General features: G+C 31.1%; 3 protein-coding genes across 3 annotated transcripts; 2 read left to right on the top strand and 1 right to left on the bottom strand.

The window, feature by feature from the left end:
- The first annotated feature begins 5,347 nt into the window (after window positions 1–5,347).
- Window positions 5,348–6,771, top strand: LOC135954644 (uncharacterized). Its single transcript, XM_065504852.1, has 3 exons — window positions 5,348–5,929; window positions 5,988–6,290; window positions 6,353–6,771. The coding sequence occupies exons 1-3, from the start codon at window positions 5,435–5,437 to the stop codon at window positions 6,761–6,763; spliced, it is 1,209 nt and encodes a 402-aa protein (XP_065360924.1). The 5' UTR covers window positions 5,348–5,434; the 3' UTR covers window positions 6,764–6,771.
- A 742-nt stretch (window positions 6,772–7,513) lies between these two features.
- On the bottom strand, window positions 7,514–16,436 carry ms(2)34Fe (male sterile (2) 34Fe). The gene is made up of 10 exons (XM_065506118.1): window positions 16,410–16,436; window positions 15,858–16,352; window positions 15,709–15,794; window positions 11,772–13,932; window positions 11,525–11,714; window positions 11,288–11,406; window positions 10,823–11,226; window positions 9,829–9,983; window positions 9,555–9,771; window positions 7,514–7,892 (listed from the first exon to the last, which is right to left on the bottom strand). The coding sequence occupies exons 1-10, from the start codon at window positions 16,434–16,436 to the stop codon at window positions 7,514–7,516; spliced, it is 4,233 nt and encodes a 1,410-aa protein (XP_065362190.1).
- LOC135955053 (uncharacterized) lies at window positions 8,089–9,549 on the top strand. Its single transcript, XM_065505339.1, has 3 exons — window positions 8,089–8,705; window positions 8,764–9,066; window positions 9,130–9,549. The coding sequence occupies exons 1-3, from the start codon at window positions 8,190–8,192 to the stop codon at window positions 9,538–9,540; spliced, it is 1,230 nt and encodes a 409-aa protein (XP_065361411.1). The 5' UTR covers window positions 8,089–8,189; the 3' UTR covers window positions 9,541–9,549.
- Window positions 16,437–16,906: the final 470 nt, after the last annotated feature.

The raw sequence follows: 16,906 nt of genomic DNA, 5'->3' as shown, positions 1-16,906 counted from the left end.
CAAACTTACAAAGAGATTTATAAATTTATATAGATAGAAATCAAGGCGAATTTATACAAGGTGGAGTCAGTCAATCAGCTGATTACTCTTTTTTCGCTTGTTTGGTTCTAACTCCTGTCAAAGCTTGTTTTTATACTTCAATATCTACATATTCTAAGTAAATTAACAAAATATTTATATTTTGCATAAATAAGTAAAGCCTTCCCTATTCAATTATCTACACTATATTTAGTTTTAATACATATTTGTTTAATTTTTAATTTCTGTTTTTTGACATTTGTTAAGACCATTTGTTGTTTTTGTAGAATTACCACCACCTTGTATAAATTCGCCTTGATAGATATGTTTAAAAAATATTCACAGATGTAAAAGCATTTAACATTTATCATTGTTTATTATTAAAAAAGAAATAGGTTTAATTTAACACAAATTTAACCTTGAGTAAATTATCACATCTCCTTTGATGTAAACTTTCTCACGCTCTCACTAATTTGCATTTTGCGCTTTCTCTCTTTTTTGATTGTTTTTCTAGTTTTCTTTGAGCTTCTCAGTTTGTTAACGGAGTTCTTACGGTACGCGTCGGTTGTTGTGTGTGTTTCAGAAATTAAATAAATTTGTGAATAAAAAATATAATTGTTGCTAAATATTTGTAATAAACTATGCATTAATGTTAATATTTAATGAAATATTAAGAAGTGAAGAGTAGGAAAGTAATCCTGTTGCTTTAAATCAGTGATGTTCATCCCATACAACAATTGTTTTAAAAATTTAAACACATTTGTTACGCTCTTTTAAAGAGCGTAATAAATGTCTCATTTTTTCAGAAATTCAATAAGCATTGTTGTTGGTTGGTTTTTGGATGAAGCATAGCAAACACACGCGTTTCAATAACAATTGAACACAAAAAAAAACAAAGTTAAAAATAAATAAAAAATTTGAGAGTATTTCGGCCGTATAATGTATATTCTTTCATTTCCTTAAAATTTAAATTATATTCATTTAATAAATTGGTTTTATTTGACAAAAATTCTAAATTTAAACTTTCTTCATTTTGTTATTATTTTAAGTGTTTGACATTATGTTTGCTGGGTAGCTCTCTCACCAAATATCTTCATTTTTATTTTTGAACATCACTGTCTTAAAAACACAAACCATTACAAAAAAGAGGAAGAGCAAAAGTGCAACAACAAGTATGTTGCCAGATGTTTCATTTTACTTTTAATAATTGTATAGGTAATACTGTTTGAAACTGTTTTACCTTAAACTGCCTAATCTACAACATAGACATTAGTCAAGACAACATTGTGAAATTAAGCTGTATTTGAATTTATCTATGTGTTTTAATACACTCCACCATAAGTGATAATTTAACTTTTGTATGTAAACAGTTACCATTCTCACATACTATTTATATATTTTTTTTTGTTTTTCGTTTCAGTTTCGAGCCACAGTTAAAACGGTGCGCATCGGTTAGTCGGTTTTATTATGTTTATATATTCGAAGTGAAATAGTGATAAATAATTTATTTGAATGTGAAAAAAGTATATATGTATTTAGATTATATGTATTTAGATAAATAATAAGAATCGGTTTCAAGCGGAATGCGTCGGGGTTTTGTGTGTGTTTAGTGAAGTAAAAAATTATAAAAATTGTGGAAAAATATAGTAAATTGCAAATATAAATTTGCAATTTAAATATAAAGTAAAGTTGGATATTTAAATATAAATATCCAATTAAATATGTAATAAGTGGAAAAAATCATTTAAAGTTTGAAAGAAAATCATTGTGTTATCGCTTAGATTTTCGATTTATAAAAAATATATCAAGTTATATTTATCGAGTTATAAAAAAATTATAGACAAATATAATAGTGTTTGTTAGAGATGGAACCTCCTGCCTTAACTTCTGCTTCAGACACTGCAATATCCATATCTTCGACTTTAGCAGAGACAACAATCAACTAAATACACCTCATCAATAAACCTGTGTGGGTAAGTGCAAAAACAGTAGTGTTGGATAATGTTTATTGCAAATTTTATTATAAGAATATTTAAAAAGATGGGGAGGGACAGCAGTTGCTAATAACCTCTACAGTGGAAAATTAAATTGTTTATAATTTATATTATTCTTTTTTTAATCGGTTTACACATTTATTTTATTAATATGAGGCTCTTCTATATTGTTACATTTCCCATGAATTACAAAAATTATGACCTGATAATCATAAGTAAATTTCCCACAGTTTGAATGGCGTTACAATGTCCCTAATTTAATATAAGCTCAAAAATAATAGCTATTGTAGTTTGATGTAAAAAGTTATTATATTACAATAACTAAGAACATTTTTAAATTATGTATCCGCATATTGTAAGAGTTTATTTTGAAATGCGTTTAAAATTTTGTCATACCTACCTCCCAATTACTTTATTTATTTGATTAATTGTGATTATGCATGAAAACTATCCATTTATAAAAGTTACCATACAACCAAAAGTAATTGATAATCAGCATATCTGCAATATAAAATGTGAATTTTGATACTACATATTCCAAGGCGAATCTATAGAAAGTGACGACAGAACTACAACAAATACAACATGTACAAAAACAACAGGTACTTTGTTTTTGTTAAAAGATAAGTGAACTATCAAAGTTGCCTGTTGTTGTTTTTGCTTTTGTGTTTGTTGTATTTTTCGCCACAACAACCACAAGTGAATTGACAGTTCAATTGTCTAAGGCTTAGGGTGCCCACAAGTTCCTTATGGAAGAGTAAACACCAATACATTTAAAGAAAAACTACTTTTTATTCAATATTTTTTTGTTGTTAAAACCAATTCATACAAAGAAAAAAGAAAATAAAACTCCCCAGCAGTTCGAGGAGACAGTACCGAACTAGTGATTTTACCCATCCTTTAGGGTGGGAGCTAGTTACTTCGATAGCCATGTGACTAGTCATTTTAACACGGGCATGTCCTAGGCAGGGGGTCAATTGTCTCTTTTTGATTACAATTGGACTGTCTAATAGCTGGTCCAAAGTAGGCAACGCATTAGATTCACATACTGGTTACATAGCGTCAGTTACCTTGCTAGCTTTGTAACTGGTTACTTGATCAGCTACTTGACTAGTTATTTTAACACGTACATGTCCTAAGCAGGGGTTCAATTGACTCTTTTGATACAATGTGACTATCTGATAGCTGATCAAAGTAGTCAACGCTTCTGGTGGGTAAAATAAAGTGCAGTACAAAAAAAAGTATGAAGTGACTTCTCCATAGGTTACTAAGAGACACTAAAGTGACTATTGACTTCATGCTATGTTACATGGGATACCAGATACTTAAGCAAAAATAAAAATAAACTGTATGAGAATTATATCAACACAATTTGTATAAAACCAGTTTGTACGAATTACTCACAAAACGTTTAAAGTGACTACACTCTAGATTACTTAGAGACACTTAAGTGTCAATTGTCTTCACGCTAGATTACTTGGGATGTATAAAGTAACCAATTGTCTTCTCTCTGCACTACAAAGTGCACACACGTGCCAAATGACCAAAATATATAAATTGGAGTTAGCCAAGTGATAAGACATTTGTGACAATTACTGTCTTTAAGGGATACATTGACAACTTGCTTAACTGCTGGGTCACTTTCAAAACACACATTTTTAAAATATGATACGATAAACAAAAACAAAATCTACATTGATGATCGCAGTCGTCAATGTTTACCAGCAAAGTATACGAAAGTGTTATTGCTTTGAAGAACGACAAAAAATAATAAGACAAAGTTGTTTGTGTATTTTGTATTGCTAGTGCTGAGTGCTCAAGTGAGTATACAAAACACACAGCCCAGGGCACACTTAGAAAGGTGACTGCGATGAAACAGCTGATTATTTTTTTTATTCAGTTTGAATTGTCAATTCACTTGTGGTTGTTGTGGCGAAAAATACAACAAACCCAAAAGCAACAACCCAAAAAACAACAACAGGCAAATTTGACAGTTCAACCACTTTTTAACAAAAACAAAGTACCTGTTGTTTTTGTATTGTTGTAGTGATGCAGTCACCTTTCTAAGTGTGCCCTGGGCTTGGGCATGACTTAGACCAGACATCGGCAAAGAGCTACCTTAACAGCTCTCTGGTTTTATTTTCTTTCACACGTACGTAATTGGCAAAAAAGTTAAAAAAGTCATTCTCGCAAACAATTTTACAAACCTTTGTCTTAGTGCACTAAATGTCAGAGAGCGCTACTCAAAAAACGCAAAAACAAAATGAAGTGGTGTTAGTGTGTAAAGGCAATTTTACACTCTGCCGATGTCTGTCTTAGACTCTAAGCCAGGCTTGCCAGTATTGGGGATTTGTCCCCAAATATGGGGATTTTGTAATGATTTTGGGGACAGAAAATTTCGTTTGGGGACTGGGGATTTTATTGGGGATATATTAAAATATTTCGGGGATTTTATGGGGATAAATTATTTAGGATAGGTTTGTTTTTAGTACCGGTAATAGCAATAAGTTATCAATAATTGAACTTTATTTCATGTTCTTTGAATTGAAAATGGAGATGTTTAATGCTATTGAATGTGCGTATAATAGCACTTAATATGTTACAATCTTTAAATCCGAATCAGTATCTCCAAAAAGTTGTTTGGGGACTGGGGATTTTATTGGGGATATATTAAAATATTTCGGGGATTTTATGGGGATAAATTATTTAGGATAGGTTTGTTTTTAGTACCGGTAATAGCAATAAGTTATCAATAATTGAACTTTATTTCATGTTCTTTGAATTGAAAATGGAGATGTTTAATGCTATTGAATGTGCGTATAATAGCACTTAATATGTTACAATCTTTAAATCCGAATCAGTATCTCCAAAAAGTTGTCTAATTGTCGAATTTTATGTGCAGATCACAACAAATTTAGATGGTAAGGTTAAATTGAATTTACAATCGGTTATTCTCAACTCGGTTTATGCAAAATCTTTGGATGAATATTATCAAAAGTAACTTTGACTAATTTATAAAAATTTTGGGTTGAAGGAACTTTCTTAATATTTTAACAACTAATTTGAACGGGTATTGGCCAATTAATTTAATATGAAGTTTAGTTTTTGTGAAAATTTTAAGAAAAAAAATATTTGGGGGTTTTTGGGGATATTTTTAATTTTGATTGGGGACAGGCATCAAAAGTACCTGGCATCTCTGCTCTAAGCAACTAAAATTTAGTTGCTTAGAGTCTAAGCAACTAAATAATAAAAATAATCAGCTGTTCTTCTGTCGTCACCTTCTACAGATTCGCTTTACATATTCTTTTTCCATTCAGTTTACTGTTAGCTTTGTTTCAGTCAAGTTATACAAATTTTCATTATAAAAGAGCACGCTTAGTTGTTGTAAATTGTATTTACTTACCCTACCCTTCTTGCCAACAATGTCTAAAACTGTGCTTTCCCCTCTACTTAACGAAGAACTTATCAAACGTGCTCTCCAAAGTTATCATAACATACAAAATAAAAGTGCTTTTACATTGAAAGCTTGCGATTTTAAGCTATCGTCGGCAAATGGAGAAAACTTTTGCAGCAAGATATATCAAGTGGATGTACAATATGAGTTGAATGGCAATGATGAGAATACGTCATTTATTGTAAAAATTGTGATACCGGAAATAGCTGAACTAGGTTCGAATGAAGCAATTATGCTTAACTCTATACTGCCGGCTATGGAAAAGTGCTTAAATGAAAATAAATTATATGCACGATGTCTGATAAGTGAAAGCCAGAAGGATGAATTTTATGTTTTGGAAAACTTAAATAGTCTGGGTTACTTTTGTGCAGATCGTACAAAAGGTTTAGATCTAGAACATGCCCAAGTGTTGATGACAAAAATTGCCAAATTTCATGCAGCCTCTATGTTATATGCCAAAAAAGTGAGTTTATTATTATAAACACTAAAGATAAATAATAATTCTTACCACATTTTTATAGTTTCCTGATGTAGTAGAATCTCTACTGGGTTCAGTTTTTGAAAAAGGAGCTTGTGATGAGGTATCCCAAGTTATAACCTATGGTGGTTTCGAATATGTGGCTAATATGATTAAAACGTGGCCAACTTATGAGACCTTATCTCAAAAGGTACTTTCTATTATACCCAAATACAATAGTTTGGCGTTTGAACTTGTGAATTCCAAGCACTCTAAATTTAATGTTATTAATCATGGCGATTTGTGGGTCAATAATTTCTTATATAAATATAGCAAAGATTCCAACAGGCCTATAGATGTTTTATTTGTAAGTATTTAAGCCTACATTAAGGCTTCTTAGAACCTGTTTTAACTTTGTTTTTGTTAAAGGTGGACTTTCAACATTGTTTTTGGGGCAGTTGTGGTTTTGACATAAACTGGTTTTTGAATTCAAGTCTGGAATTGAAGGTTTTAAGAGACAATCGCCAACAACTAATACAAATATATTATGATGCTTTGAAGGAATCTTTGATGTTGGAAAATTACCCTCAACAAGAAATTCCTTCGCTAGAAGATGTTCTTGTGGAAATTAAACGTTGTGAGTTTATTGGTTTTTACATTTCATTATGTGAGTTCCCCATGTTTGCCTTGGAAAGGTCCAAATCTCAAGGTTTTGACAACAATACTTTTACCCAACCAGAGAAAATGAGCGAAATACGAGTTTTGATGTATGACAATGTACGTGTCAAGGAAACTTTGGCATATACTTTAAAATATTTTGAAAAAATAAATCTTTTATGAATGTAAAATCTTTCGGAATTATATGTTTTATATTCACCCTTATCGTGGTTGGCGTAGGCATTTTATGCATTTGTATTCTGTTGGGGGGAGGAAACAAAATATAAAAGCCATATTTCGAAATTCTGGAGAACTTTAAATTTTGTATGGCCATGGAAATGTAATCGAATTTGGAAGAGCGAAGATACAGACATTTATTGTTTTTGTTGACATTTTTCGTTTCGTTCCTAGGGGAAAATGTAATAGATTGTAATTACCGTAGTAGTAGTTGCAGTTACCAGATTTGAAGTTATTATTACCAGATGTGCAATTTGATTTTTAGAAATAAATTTTACGGGCAACGCTGAATATGATTACTTTAGGATGAAATATTTTGTGCTGTAGCTTAAACTGTACATTAGTTTAGACAATCAACTTAAATACAACCCTACTGCTTACGGACTTAGCTAATGGTGGTGTTGGACAATTCTGAGCAACTAGTGTTGAAAAATATTCATTTATTACCCGTTTAGCTCGACTACCGCTAAGCTGCCGTTACCGGCAAAAATACTGTTAATTAAAGTAGATTAACAAAGTTATTTATTTTTATTTTTTAAAATTCAATTGGTAATAAAGATAAAGCCACCCTTTATATTTATTATAAAATCGTTTAACAAATCTTTAAAATTCAATTTTTTTTATTCAAATTAACATGTTTTGTTTAATAAAAAAAAGTCTTAAATATGTATTTCATTAAGATCAAATTAGATTTTTTTAATTAGACGCTTTTTCTTCTTTATTGTCACATTTATTTTGCATGAACTCAAAAAATTCAATGTGTCTGATTTCACCCTTATAAACGTTAGTAAATTTCCAATAATTTGGATAGATTTTATGTTTACTCATGGCCTGGTACAGACCCAAACGCTGTTGTTCGTTAAAAAGTCGTCTTTCATGTTCCCAATGACGCCTTTTCCAGTTTTTAGTACTACTAAATGTTTTCAAATCGTTTAGCTGTTGTGGTTTGAGATAAAAATTAAGAATATTTTTGAATTTGCGGCGTAATTTTTTAAAATTGATACATTCAAAAGGTTCTAAAAATTTGGTAATATTCGCCATGTTTCGCAATTGCTTGGGAATTTCAATAAATATGCTGCAAAAACAAAAATCATAAATATTTTTATGATACAAATTAATATCTACATGTTAAAGTTAACATGCAACTACATAGTTAATGATAATAATAATCTGGAGTACGAGTATAATTAACAATTTCATAATGTGTTAAAGCTTTTTTCCCTTTAATTTATTTTGAGTAATATGTCTTGCTCCATTCAGTTTGCTGTTGGCTCTGCGTCAGTCAAGTTGTATTTCATTGTTAAAGAGTGTTTTTTGTTGTGATTTTAAGTTGTATTCACCTTCCCTACCTCATCTCACCCATATACAAGCAATGTCGAAAACTGTGTTATCTCCCCTACTCAACGAAGAACTTATCAAGAGAGCTCTTCAAAGTTATCACAATGTAAACAATGCGAGTGCTTTTATTGTGAAAGCATGCAATTTTAAGCTTTCATCGGCAAATGGAGACAACTTTTGTAGCGAGATATACCAAGTGGATGTACAATATGAATTGAATGGCAATGCTGAGAAGCAAAATTTTATTGTGAAAATTATGATACCGGAAATAGCCGAAATAGGTTCAAATGAGAAAGAAATGTTTAACATAGTGCTGCCGGCCATGGAAAAGTGTTTAAATGTAGTAGAAGGTGAAAATGAAAATAAGTTATATGCCAAATGTTTAATAAGTGAAGCGAACAAAAGGGAAGAATTTTATGTTTTGGAAAACTTAAATAGTTTGGGTTATTACTGTGCAGATCGCATCAAAGGTTTAGATCTACAACATGCCCTAGTATTGATGAGAAAAATAGCAAAATTTCATGCAGCTTCTATGTTATATGCCAAACAAGTAAGTTAATTATTATAAACTTAAGTGAGCTACAAACTTAATATATTCTTTTTTAAAGTTTCCTCAAGTTGTAAAATCTCTAAGGGCTTCGCATTTTGAGAAAGGCGCATCTGATGTTATTGCACAAGCCATTACGTTTGGGGGTTTTGAGTATGTAGGCAATATGATTAAAAATTGGCCTAAATATGAGGCCTTGTCTGAAAGAGTACATGCAGTGATACCAAAATTCAATCAACTTGTTATGGAAGTGGTCAATTCAAATAACTCCAAATTCAATGTCATTAATCATGGAGATTTGTGGGTCAATAATTTCCTGTACAAATACGACATAGACTCCGGCAGGCCTATAGATGTGCTATTTGTAAGTATTTAATCCTAGATTTAAGGCTTATTAGAACCCGTTTTAACTGTGTTTTTGTTAAAGGTGGACTTTCAAAATTGTTTCTGGGGTAGTTGTGGTTTTGATATTAATTGGTTTTTAAACACCAGTTTAGAATTGCAAGTTTTAAGAGAAAATCGCCTGCAACTAATACAAACATATTATGATGTACTGCAGCAGACATTGGAGAAGGAAAATTATCCTGCATCAGAGATTCCCAGTTTAGAAGATGTTCTTATGGAAATCAGGCGTAGTGAGTTAATTGGTTTATACACTTCCTTATGTGAATTGCCAATTGTTGCTTTGGAAAAGTCCAAATCACAAGGATTTGACTGTAATACTTTCGGCCAGCCAGAAAAAATGAAAGAAATACGTGTTCTAATGTATGACAATGAACGTGTAAAGGATATTTTAGAGTATACTTTGAAATACTATGAGGAAATAAATATGTTGTAAATTTAAAAACTTACTTTGCACTTAAAACTTGGGGAACATCAACTATTGCATCAATATCTTGCTTGTGAGGATGTTTAAAGCGAGGAAACTTGTTGAGATCTTCTTTATAACCATCACAAATGGTGGTCATTAATTCATTTATGGTATTAACAGCCTTTAGTTGAGTAATATTATTGCTTACATGGTAATTGTAGAGGGAGAGTTGAGGTAGCTTAGAGAAAAACTCAAAACCTAATTAATTGATACTAATTAATGATATATATTGAACATACAAAATATTTATTTTACCTCTTATAACAGAATCCTTATTCATTTGTTCTATATAATAAAATTCCTCCTTTTTATGCCTATTATTAGTTTCAAATGAGGCAATTTCATTAACCAAGTATTTGAAAGCATCATTTATACAGTCCGTATACTTTAAACTCAATGTCAAGGAATCACTGAAACAAGTTGAGATATGTATGAGTTTAAAAACGATTCATTTATTTTTATGTTAATTTGAATTTGAGAATATTTGTTTTCTTTTTTCGCATTCATTCATTCTTTAGATAATTTGCGGTTTGTGTATTCATATTCGCCACAATGTACTTCTTAACTGACTGACAATTTTCCACTTGATAAAACATTTTCATTTGCATAATAATGTTCACAGTAAAGATAATAATGCATGCAACCCGTCCGACCAAAAACACATACTCCTTGAACAAACAAATAACTATCATTGCCAGCATCAGAATCATACTCATCATCATCATACTCACTCACCCACGACTCCATCAACAACTAAGTACACTATACTAATCATAAATGCAAAGTATTGCACAATGATGACTACGACAATGTATGGCAAAGATATGGTTGCATTATAAATACAATATTTTTGCACTTTTCTCCATATTATACTATATATTCATTCACTCGCTTAAGTTAAAGGGTTTTTCTTCTCTTCATCTAACGACTTGAAGTATGTATTATCACAGGAGTTAGTTGCCTTTGGAATACGAACAAAAAAAATACAGAAAATAACGAGCTGCACAATTCAGTTGCAGCAATCGTTAAATTTAGTGAGGCAAAGTAGAGAGGTAAAGTGATGTAGAGTTAATACTCTCAATAAAGTTTTATTCATACACTTGTGGAAAATCCTTACAGTTGTCAAAAGGCAAACATTTCAATAAATATCTCCTAACATAACTTGAATTTCACTGTGTACTTTACAAAATAAAAGGTGGTAGGAGGAGGTTTAAAGGAGTAATGTTTATTTAAAATCTTATGCTCTTACCTCTTCCTTTCCTTTTCAACTTTAGATTGCCCCAACACGGCATATACTTCACAAGCTTCTTTATCCGCTGTCACATGAAGTTGATCACCAATGTTTACATTAACTACAACCTTAATATTTAATTTATCTGTTGTATATTCTTCACCTTCTGATTGTAGTGAATCGTAATCACAAACATTACTATCATCAGCTTTAAAGAAAGTTTCTTCATGTGTATAAATTCGTATATTGTCTATGCCAAATATTTCCATACTAGGGGACAAATTCGGTAACTTTGGAGTCAAGACATAAACCTCAGCATAATTTTGATGTTGCATAAACCAACTATTAAAGGAATAGCTTACAAATGGTACATCTAGTGTTATATATTCCTCTGCAGCTTCGGTAATTATGTATGTTGAGAGCTTCACATAAGAGATCTAAAGATTAAACACTGTATTAATGAGATACTCTTAATTACTTTACCAATTTTCCAAGTGTTTCAACAGTTTGTGTGAAATTTCCCTCCAATTCCTGTTTTTCTCCATTGTCCTCTATTTCTGATTTTATTAGATTGTGAGAAGAACTTTGTGTAATTTGAGATTCTAAAAAAAAATATAAAAATATTACCAATTGAGTGACTGACTGATTTTCATCCTCGCCCAGCCCAATATTGGGGTGAGTAAGCTAACCGGGTGAGCTAGTATTACATAAACAAATTACCAAACTCATCCACTTCTTCTCTGAAAATATCATCGTCAATAGTGGTTTTGAAAACCGAACCATCTTTATGAAAACATTTAAAACAATCTTGAGACCAAATCATTTTGACACCATCACTGCGCTCACAATAAGCTTCATTGGCAAAATAATCATGCCATTCCTTTATAGAACAGTGAGGTCCCTCAAAAATCTGAAAATACAGAAATCATATTATTATCACACAGTAAAATTGGAACAGTTTTCTTACCTCTCCCTGATGTGTCAAATTTATGCGCCTTCCTAGCGAAGTAGTAATAATAAGGTGTAAATATTTTAGCTCATATGTAGAGCTTAACAAATTTAGGAAGTTTACTTCATTCGTTACAGCAGATCTTAAATTATTTGTTACAGAATTTGATTTGGTAGACATTTGTATGGACTCCTCACTCCCAATTTTCTGAGATGGTCTAGATTTCTTGGAATTTAAAGTATGGAGATCAGATTTCCTTTGTGTTTCCTGCTGATCTGTAGCTGCAGTTGTTTTGCCTTTAGGTTTTTTATGTTCCAGGTACTTTGTTTTATCTATTATAAACCGCGAGTCACCCTGAGCCTTAAGATCTTTAAAACCAGAACTTTTCTCCTGAACATCCTCTGCATCACTAGTGAAACCTTGTTCTTCTTCCTCCTCTTCCGCAGGCTCGTGTTGATAAAGTCTATAAACTTCACCATTATAACGCATTATCATTATCATATCATTGCTCTTAAAGAAAACAATTATCGCTCCTAAAGTAGTATAAATTCTACGCTGTTCATTCCGAAAAGTTTGATCGCAATTCCAAACTTGCTCACAATAGTTATCATGATGGAATACGCTCAAACTATTTGGATAATTCATCACAATCTTTGAACACTCCAGGGGATCATTAAGTATACGTATATCGACATTGTTGTTAGTAATCAAACGTATGTTATTTCCTAGACCTTTAAGCTCTCGACGAGGTTTATGGAAAAATATAGTTGCATTATTTATAGCTAAGGCCAATTGTTTATTCATAACTTGGAAACACCACATCTCCTCATAGAGTTTTACAAAGCCTAGCTTGAAGTAATATTTGGAGACTTTGTATTTAACTTCCTGTAGTGTATCCTCCAAATTGTAACCCATCAGAAGAGGATGATCTTGAGGTAAGCCCATGGATTCTTCGGTTTTTGTGGTTGATTTATTCAGGGAAGATTTCTTCTCATTTTTGCTTCTGCTGGAACGAGATTCACTTTTCCTGCTTCTGTTTTCTTCACTACTTCTTTCTTTTTGCAATTTCAGAGCCTTGAGGGAATTGGGTCTTATAAACATATTTTCATTAAATTCCACCGTTTTTACTTTTTTCTCCTGAATGCTTTCTTCAGATGGAGAATCTGTGTTTAGTTGGGGAATTTTTAAATTTTTCAAAAACTCTTCCATTTGATATAAACTAAAATCACGAAAACATAAACGTGTGGGTATTATCACTCTGCCATCATCTTCATTTAAGGCATTATAAAATCTTTTAAAAGCGTAGAGTTTGTAGCCGGGAGAAATTTCTTGAATTTCGCAGTTATCATATTCCTTAAGTAATTCTGTAATCCTCTGGCCACTACAATCTGCATTGGCATAAAATTTTACATATTTGGGCAGAGTTAGAGATTCGAAATTGCTTAAATTTTGCTCATCATGCCTAATAAAAGTCGGTAGAAATTGTTGTTCTGAAGACATTGCGTATTGTCTTAAAATGCTGTAGTCTAAACAGCATAAATATATTGATTGGTATCTGTTAAGATCAGCATATTGCACCATATTTAATAATAATTTATTATTTTCGGCCACAATTAATCTCTCATACTTGGGAATTTTGGTAACAGATGAAAATGAGTTTTGTAAAGATATATTAGAACAGCTTTGCTGCAACTCTTCTGATAAATCACTAGTATTTAATAAACTATTTAAATAACCAGCTATAGAAGCTAAATCTGTGCCATTTATAGGTAAATTACATTTCTGAAAATTACCCTGTATACTTAAAGACTCGGCCGCATGATACAGCTGTGTTAAATTTACACCGACCGGTATGCCAACATCTATTACTTGATAAGGTCTATAGTAATACATTTCATATTGTTGCTTCAACATGTCCATATCATAGATGCTCCAGGTTAATTGATCATAGATTTCCCGGGAATGTTTTGTGGCCAAACAGTTGGATATAATCGGTAGATTATGATTAAATAAACCAACCTGTTTTGTAAATACTTCTTGTCTAATTTGATAAATTGAGGAATTAATTATTTCTAAAGTTTCCGCAATAAAATTTCGTAATTTATTATTGCCCAACATGATGTCATAGTTGCTTTCAGTTGGTATAAAGTTTATAATGCCCTCCAGAGGTTGATCTCGTCTGAAAGTAAAAGGAGACAAAAAAGAAGTAGGAGTCAATGTTAATGTAAATATAAGGAATTAGGAAAACTTTTGTTTGATAAATATTTCTCTATTATTTAGTATTTAAATGTAAAGTTTTTTTGTATATTTTGCATTTGCTTATAAAGAGCTTAGTTGATTGGAGGGGTGGAATGGGCAATGTTTTCTTGTTCAAATTATTAATCTATTTATCTAAATATTATTGATTGTAAGAATATTTATATTCAAATTATGTAAATATTGAATAATTGCTTTATCTGCCGCCCGCCCCTGCCCTTGTAAGTTTTAATATTATTTTGAATTTCTTGTAGTGTTGCACATAAATTTTCTATAAGTAATAGCATTTTTTTGGATAAATGCATACATGATGCATGTCTGCATGGACAAAGATAAAGTTGTTATTATACCCTACATAAAAATGGAAAGTATTTTAGAAACTACATTCCAGTTACTTCAAGCCAAAATATTAGGTTTTCCTTGCAATTACAGAATAACATTTTTAACATCTTAAGGAATTAGAAACTTTTGCATGAGAATTCGGAGTGATGGACATTTTTCAATTATTGAAAGACGTATTCAATTTGAAAGAGGTGTAAGTAATAGTGAGGAGGTCACTCCAACTGATCTCCTTATTATTTCCACCACTTGTATCCGTGTTTATCTATTATATCGATACTTCAAAATACTGCTGAAATTAGGGACCTTGTTCACTATGCCAGCATTTTGTTTAACCTAATACACGTTCTTAATAAGAGCAAAAACTTTGGAAATGCAGCAGTAGGTAGCCTGATTGTTCTGGTCGGTGTTCTGGCTCCAAGGTGGTTATGATGTGAGCTAGCCTTATCATTTTCAGAACGAAGTACAATTTCTCTTCTGATTGATATTTCGGGCCTAATTGTGTGGTGGGAACAGTTACTAAAGATTCTGAGAGGCAACGATCGTGGAAACTATAGATTAATTGATTATTTTTCGTTTAAGCTGTAGGTGGCTGTCCGAACAATTAAAGCTCAACGAATACTTGTTGTGTTAAATGTTTGACATTAGTGTGATATCGTAAATACGAATGACTCGTGTGATGTTTTGATACTCTATTAGCCAATTCTCTATAAATCTCATGACTTATTCTAGTTATTGGTATTTCTGCAATACTATTGTGTTCATTTAATTACAACGCAGGACTATAAACAAGGAATCTAGCATACTCATGGAGATATTTAGTATTTAGCATCACCTTAGAGTACATTTAAAGTTGTCGAATATCTAGTTTTCAATTATAACATAACGTAATCTTTCTTGGGAATTAGTTACAGAAAATAAATAAGAAAAGCACATTAGACTACATACAGACTCCTGTCATACCATTAAGTTTTAAATGCATTTTTGAACAACCCAAGTTGTTGTATGGAAAGAAAAGTTCTTTTGAAAATAAACACTTGTTAGTTTGTTCAAAACTTTCTGTGTGAAAACTTGCATACATACCCAAGTGAATGCATGTATGGCTTGGAAAGGTTTTGCATAAGTTGGTAAGTGTCATGTCAAGTTAAGACTCCGGTATTTAAATAGCAATTTATTGTTCAAGATGCTTACGACGAGGTATAAGATGCAGAAAGGAGGAAGTATATATAGAATAAAAAACGTAACAAAATAAAGAAAGTTTTGCACAATATAGCTCTTTAGAAAACACTTAAGGTATGAAATTACAGATTTGTTTAAAATATATAAGAAAATAAATACAGTAAATAAGAAAATAACTTACCTTAATAAATCCGTATAGAAATGTTCACTCATTTGGCCCAAAATAATTATGTACAATTTGCCCGAGGTGGGTTCATCTTTAATGTACTGAAAATTCCAATAGAAAATATTCATATTACAAATATATGAAATTTCATACAACAAACAAACCTTTCTTTGAGACATTAACTTAGATTGACCCACTCTATTATGTTCTCTGGCTTTTAAGGAGCTGATGCAGTTAATTTTATTTAATTTACTGGCATTAGATAATTTTGCCGTTTTTTTCTCCTTTATTTTATCAGTTTTGTCTAATGACATTTTAGGTTTCTCTTCTATATGCTGAAGCCAATATTCATATAAATCAAATTTTAATTCTTCATTGATTTTCTTGGTTAGTAATTCGTATTCCTTGCAAAATCCTTGTATGTGTTGTATCAGAGAATTTATTATGTAAGTATTGAAGTTTTCCTTCAATTCTTTTCTCATTTTTGTATTACGTGGTTGATTATTAAGATCTTCTTGAAGTTCCTCTAAATCGACCATAAACAAGGTTTGACGTAAGCCCGTTTCAACTTGTCGTTTAAATTCATCTTTGATCGCCTTTAAACCAGAGCCATAGATATTGACACAATACAGGCTATAACTTGTTTTGTCACGAAAGCGCTGGAAAAATTAATTTAAATTTAAGAGAAAATGTTTTATAACTGAAAAGCAAATTACCTCCGTGTTTTGTCTTTTGCCACTCATTGTATTTTCTTTTGTAAATTGTTAATATTTCCTTACGAAATTATTTTACTAAGTTTAGAAAATAAATATTATTTCAAAAATACAATTTGTCATATCGTTTATCGATAATTGTTGAAATATTATTTTATATATTAATTACACTTTAGAAAAATTTTGTAATTTCCAAAATTTTTGTTGTATATCACAATTGCGTTCTATGTACATGGGAGCCATAGATTGTAAACTCTCGTGTCATAGACCTAACTCAGTTGTAAAAAAACCTAAGTTGTGAGAATGTATTAGTAAAAAAGCTATGTGAAAACAAAAACAACATTCGTATGCGTAACTTTTTTGAGTAATTTTTTTATTTGAGTTTCATTTTCTAGTTTCCACTCTATGTATATTTTCTTTATGTTTCGCCTCTGTGTCCATTTATCTATGCATATGAGTACTACATACTTACATAAATTAAAATCCATTAAAATTAAATA

Source organism: Calliphora vicina, chromosome 3 (genome assembly GCF_958450345.1).
Source record: "Calliphora vicina chromosome 3, idCalVici1.1, whole genome shotgun sequence".
Classification (NCBI taxonomy): domain Eukaryota; kingdom Metazoa; phylum Arthropoda; class Insecta; order Diptera; family Calliphoridae; genus Calliphora; species Calliphora vicina.
The sequence above is the reverse complement of the archived record's forward strand: the minus strand, read 5'-3'. Positions and strand labels throughout refer to the sequence as shown.

Bases quoted from the DNA above. Each gene is read 5' to 3' on its own strand.
- LOC135954644 (XM_065504852.1), top strand. From the start codon at position 5,435: ATGTCTAAAACTGTGCTTTCCCCTCTACTTAACGAAGAACTTATCAAA. The intron at 5,930-5,987 runs GTGAGTTTATTA...ACATTTTTATAG, and splicing joins CTATGTTATATGCCAAAAAA to TTTCCTGATGTAGTAGAATC. The intron at 6,291-6,352 runs GTAAGTATTTAA...TTTTTGTTAAAG, and splicing joins GGCCTATAGATGTTTTATTT to GTGGACTTTCAACATTGTTT.
- LOC135955053 (XM_065505339.1), top strand. From the start codon at position 8,190: ATGTCGAAAACTGTGTTATCTCCCCTACTCAACGAAGAACTTATCAAG. The intron at 8,706-8,763 runs GTAAGTTAATTA...TCTTTTTTAAAG, and splicing joins CTATGTTATATGCCAAACAA to TTTCCTCAAGTTGTAAAATC. The intron at 9,067-9,129 runs GTAAGTATTTAA...TTTTTGTTAAAG, and splicing joins GGCCTATAGATGTGCTATTT to GTGGACTTTCAAAATTGTTT.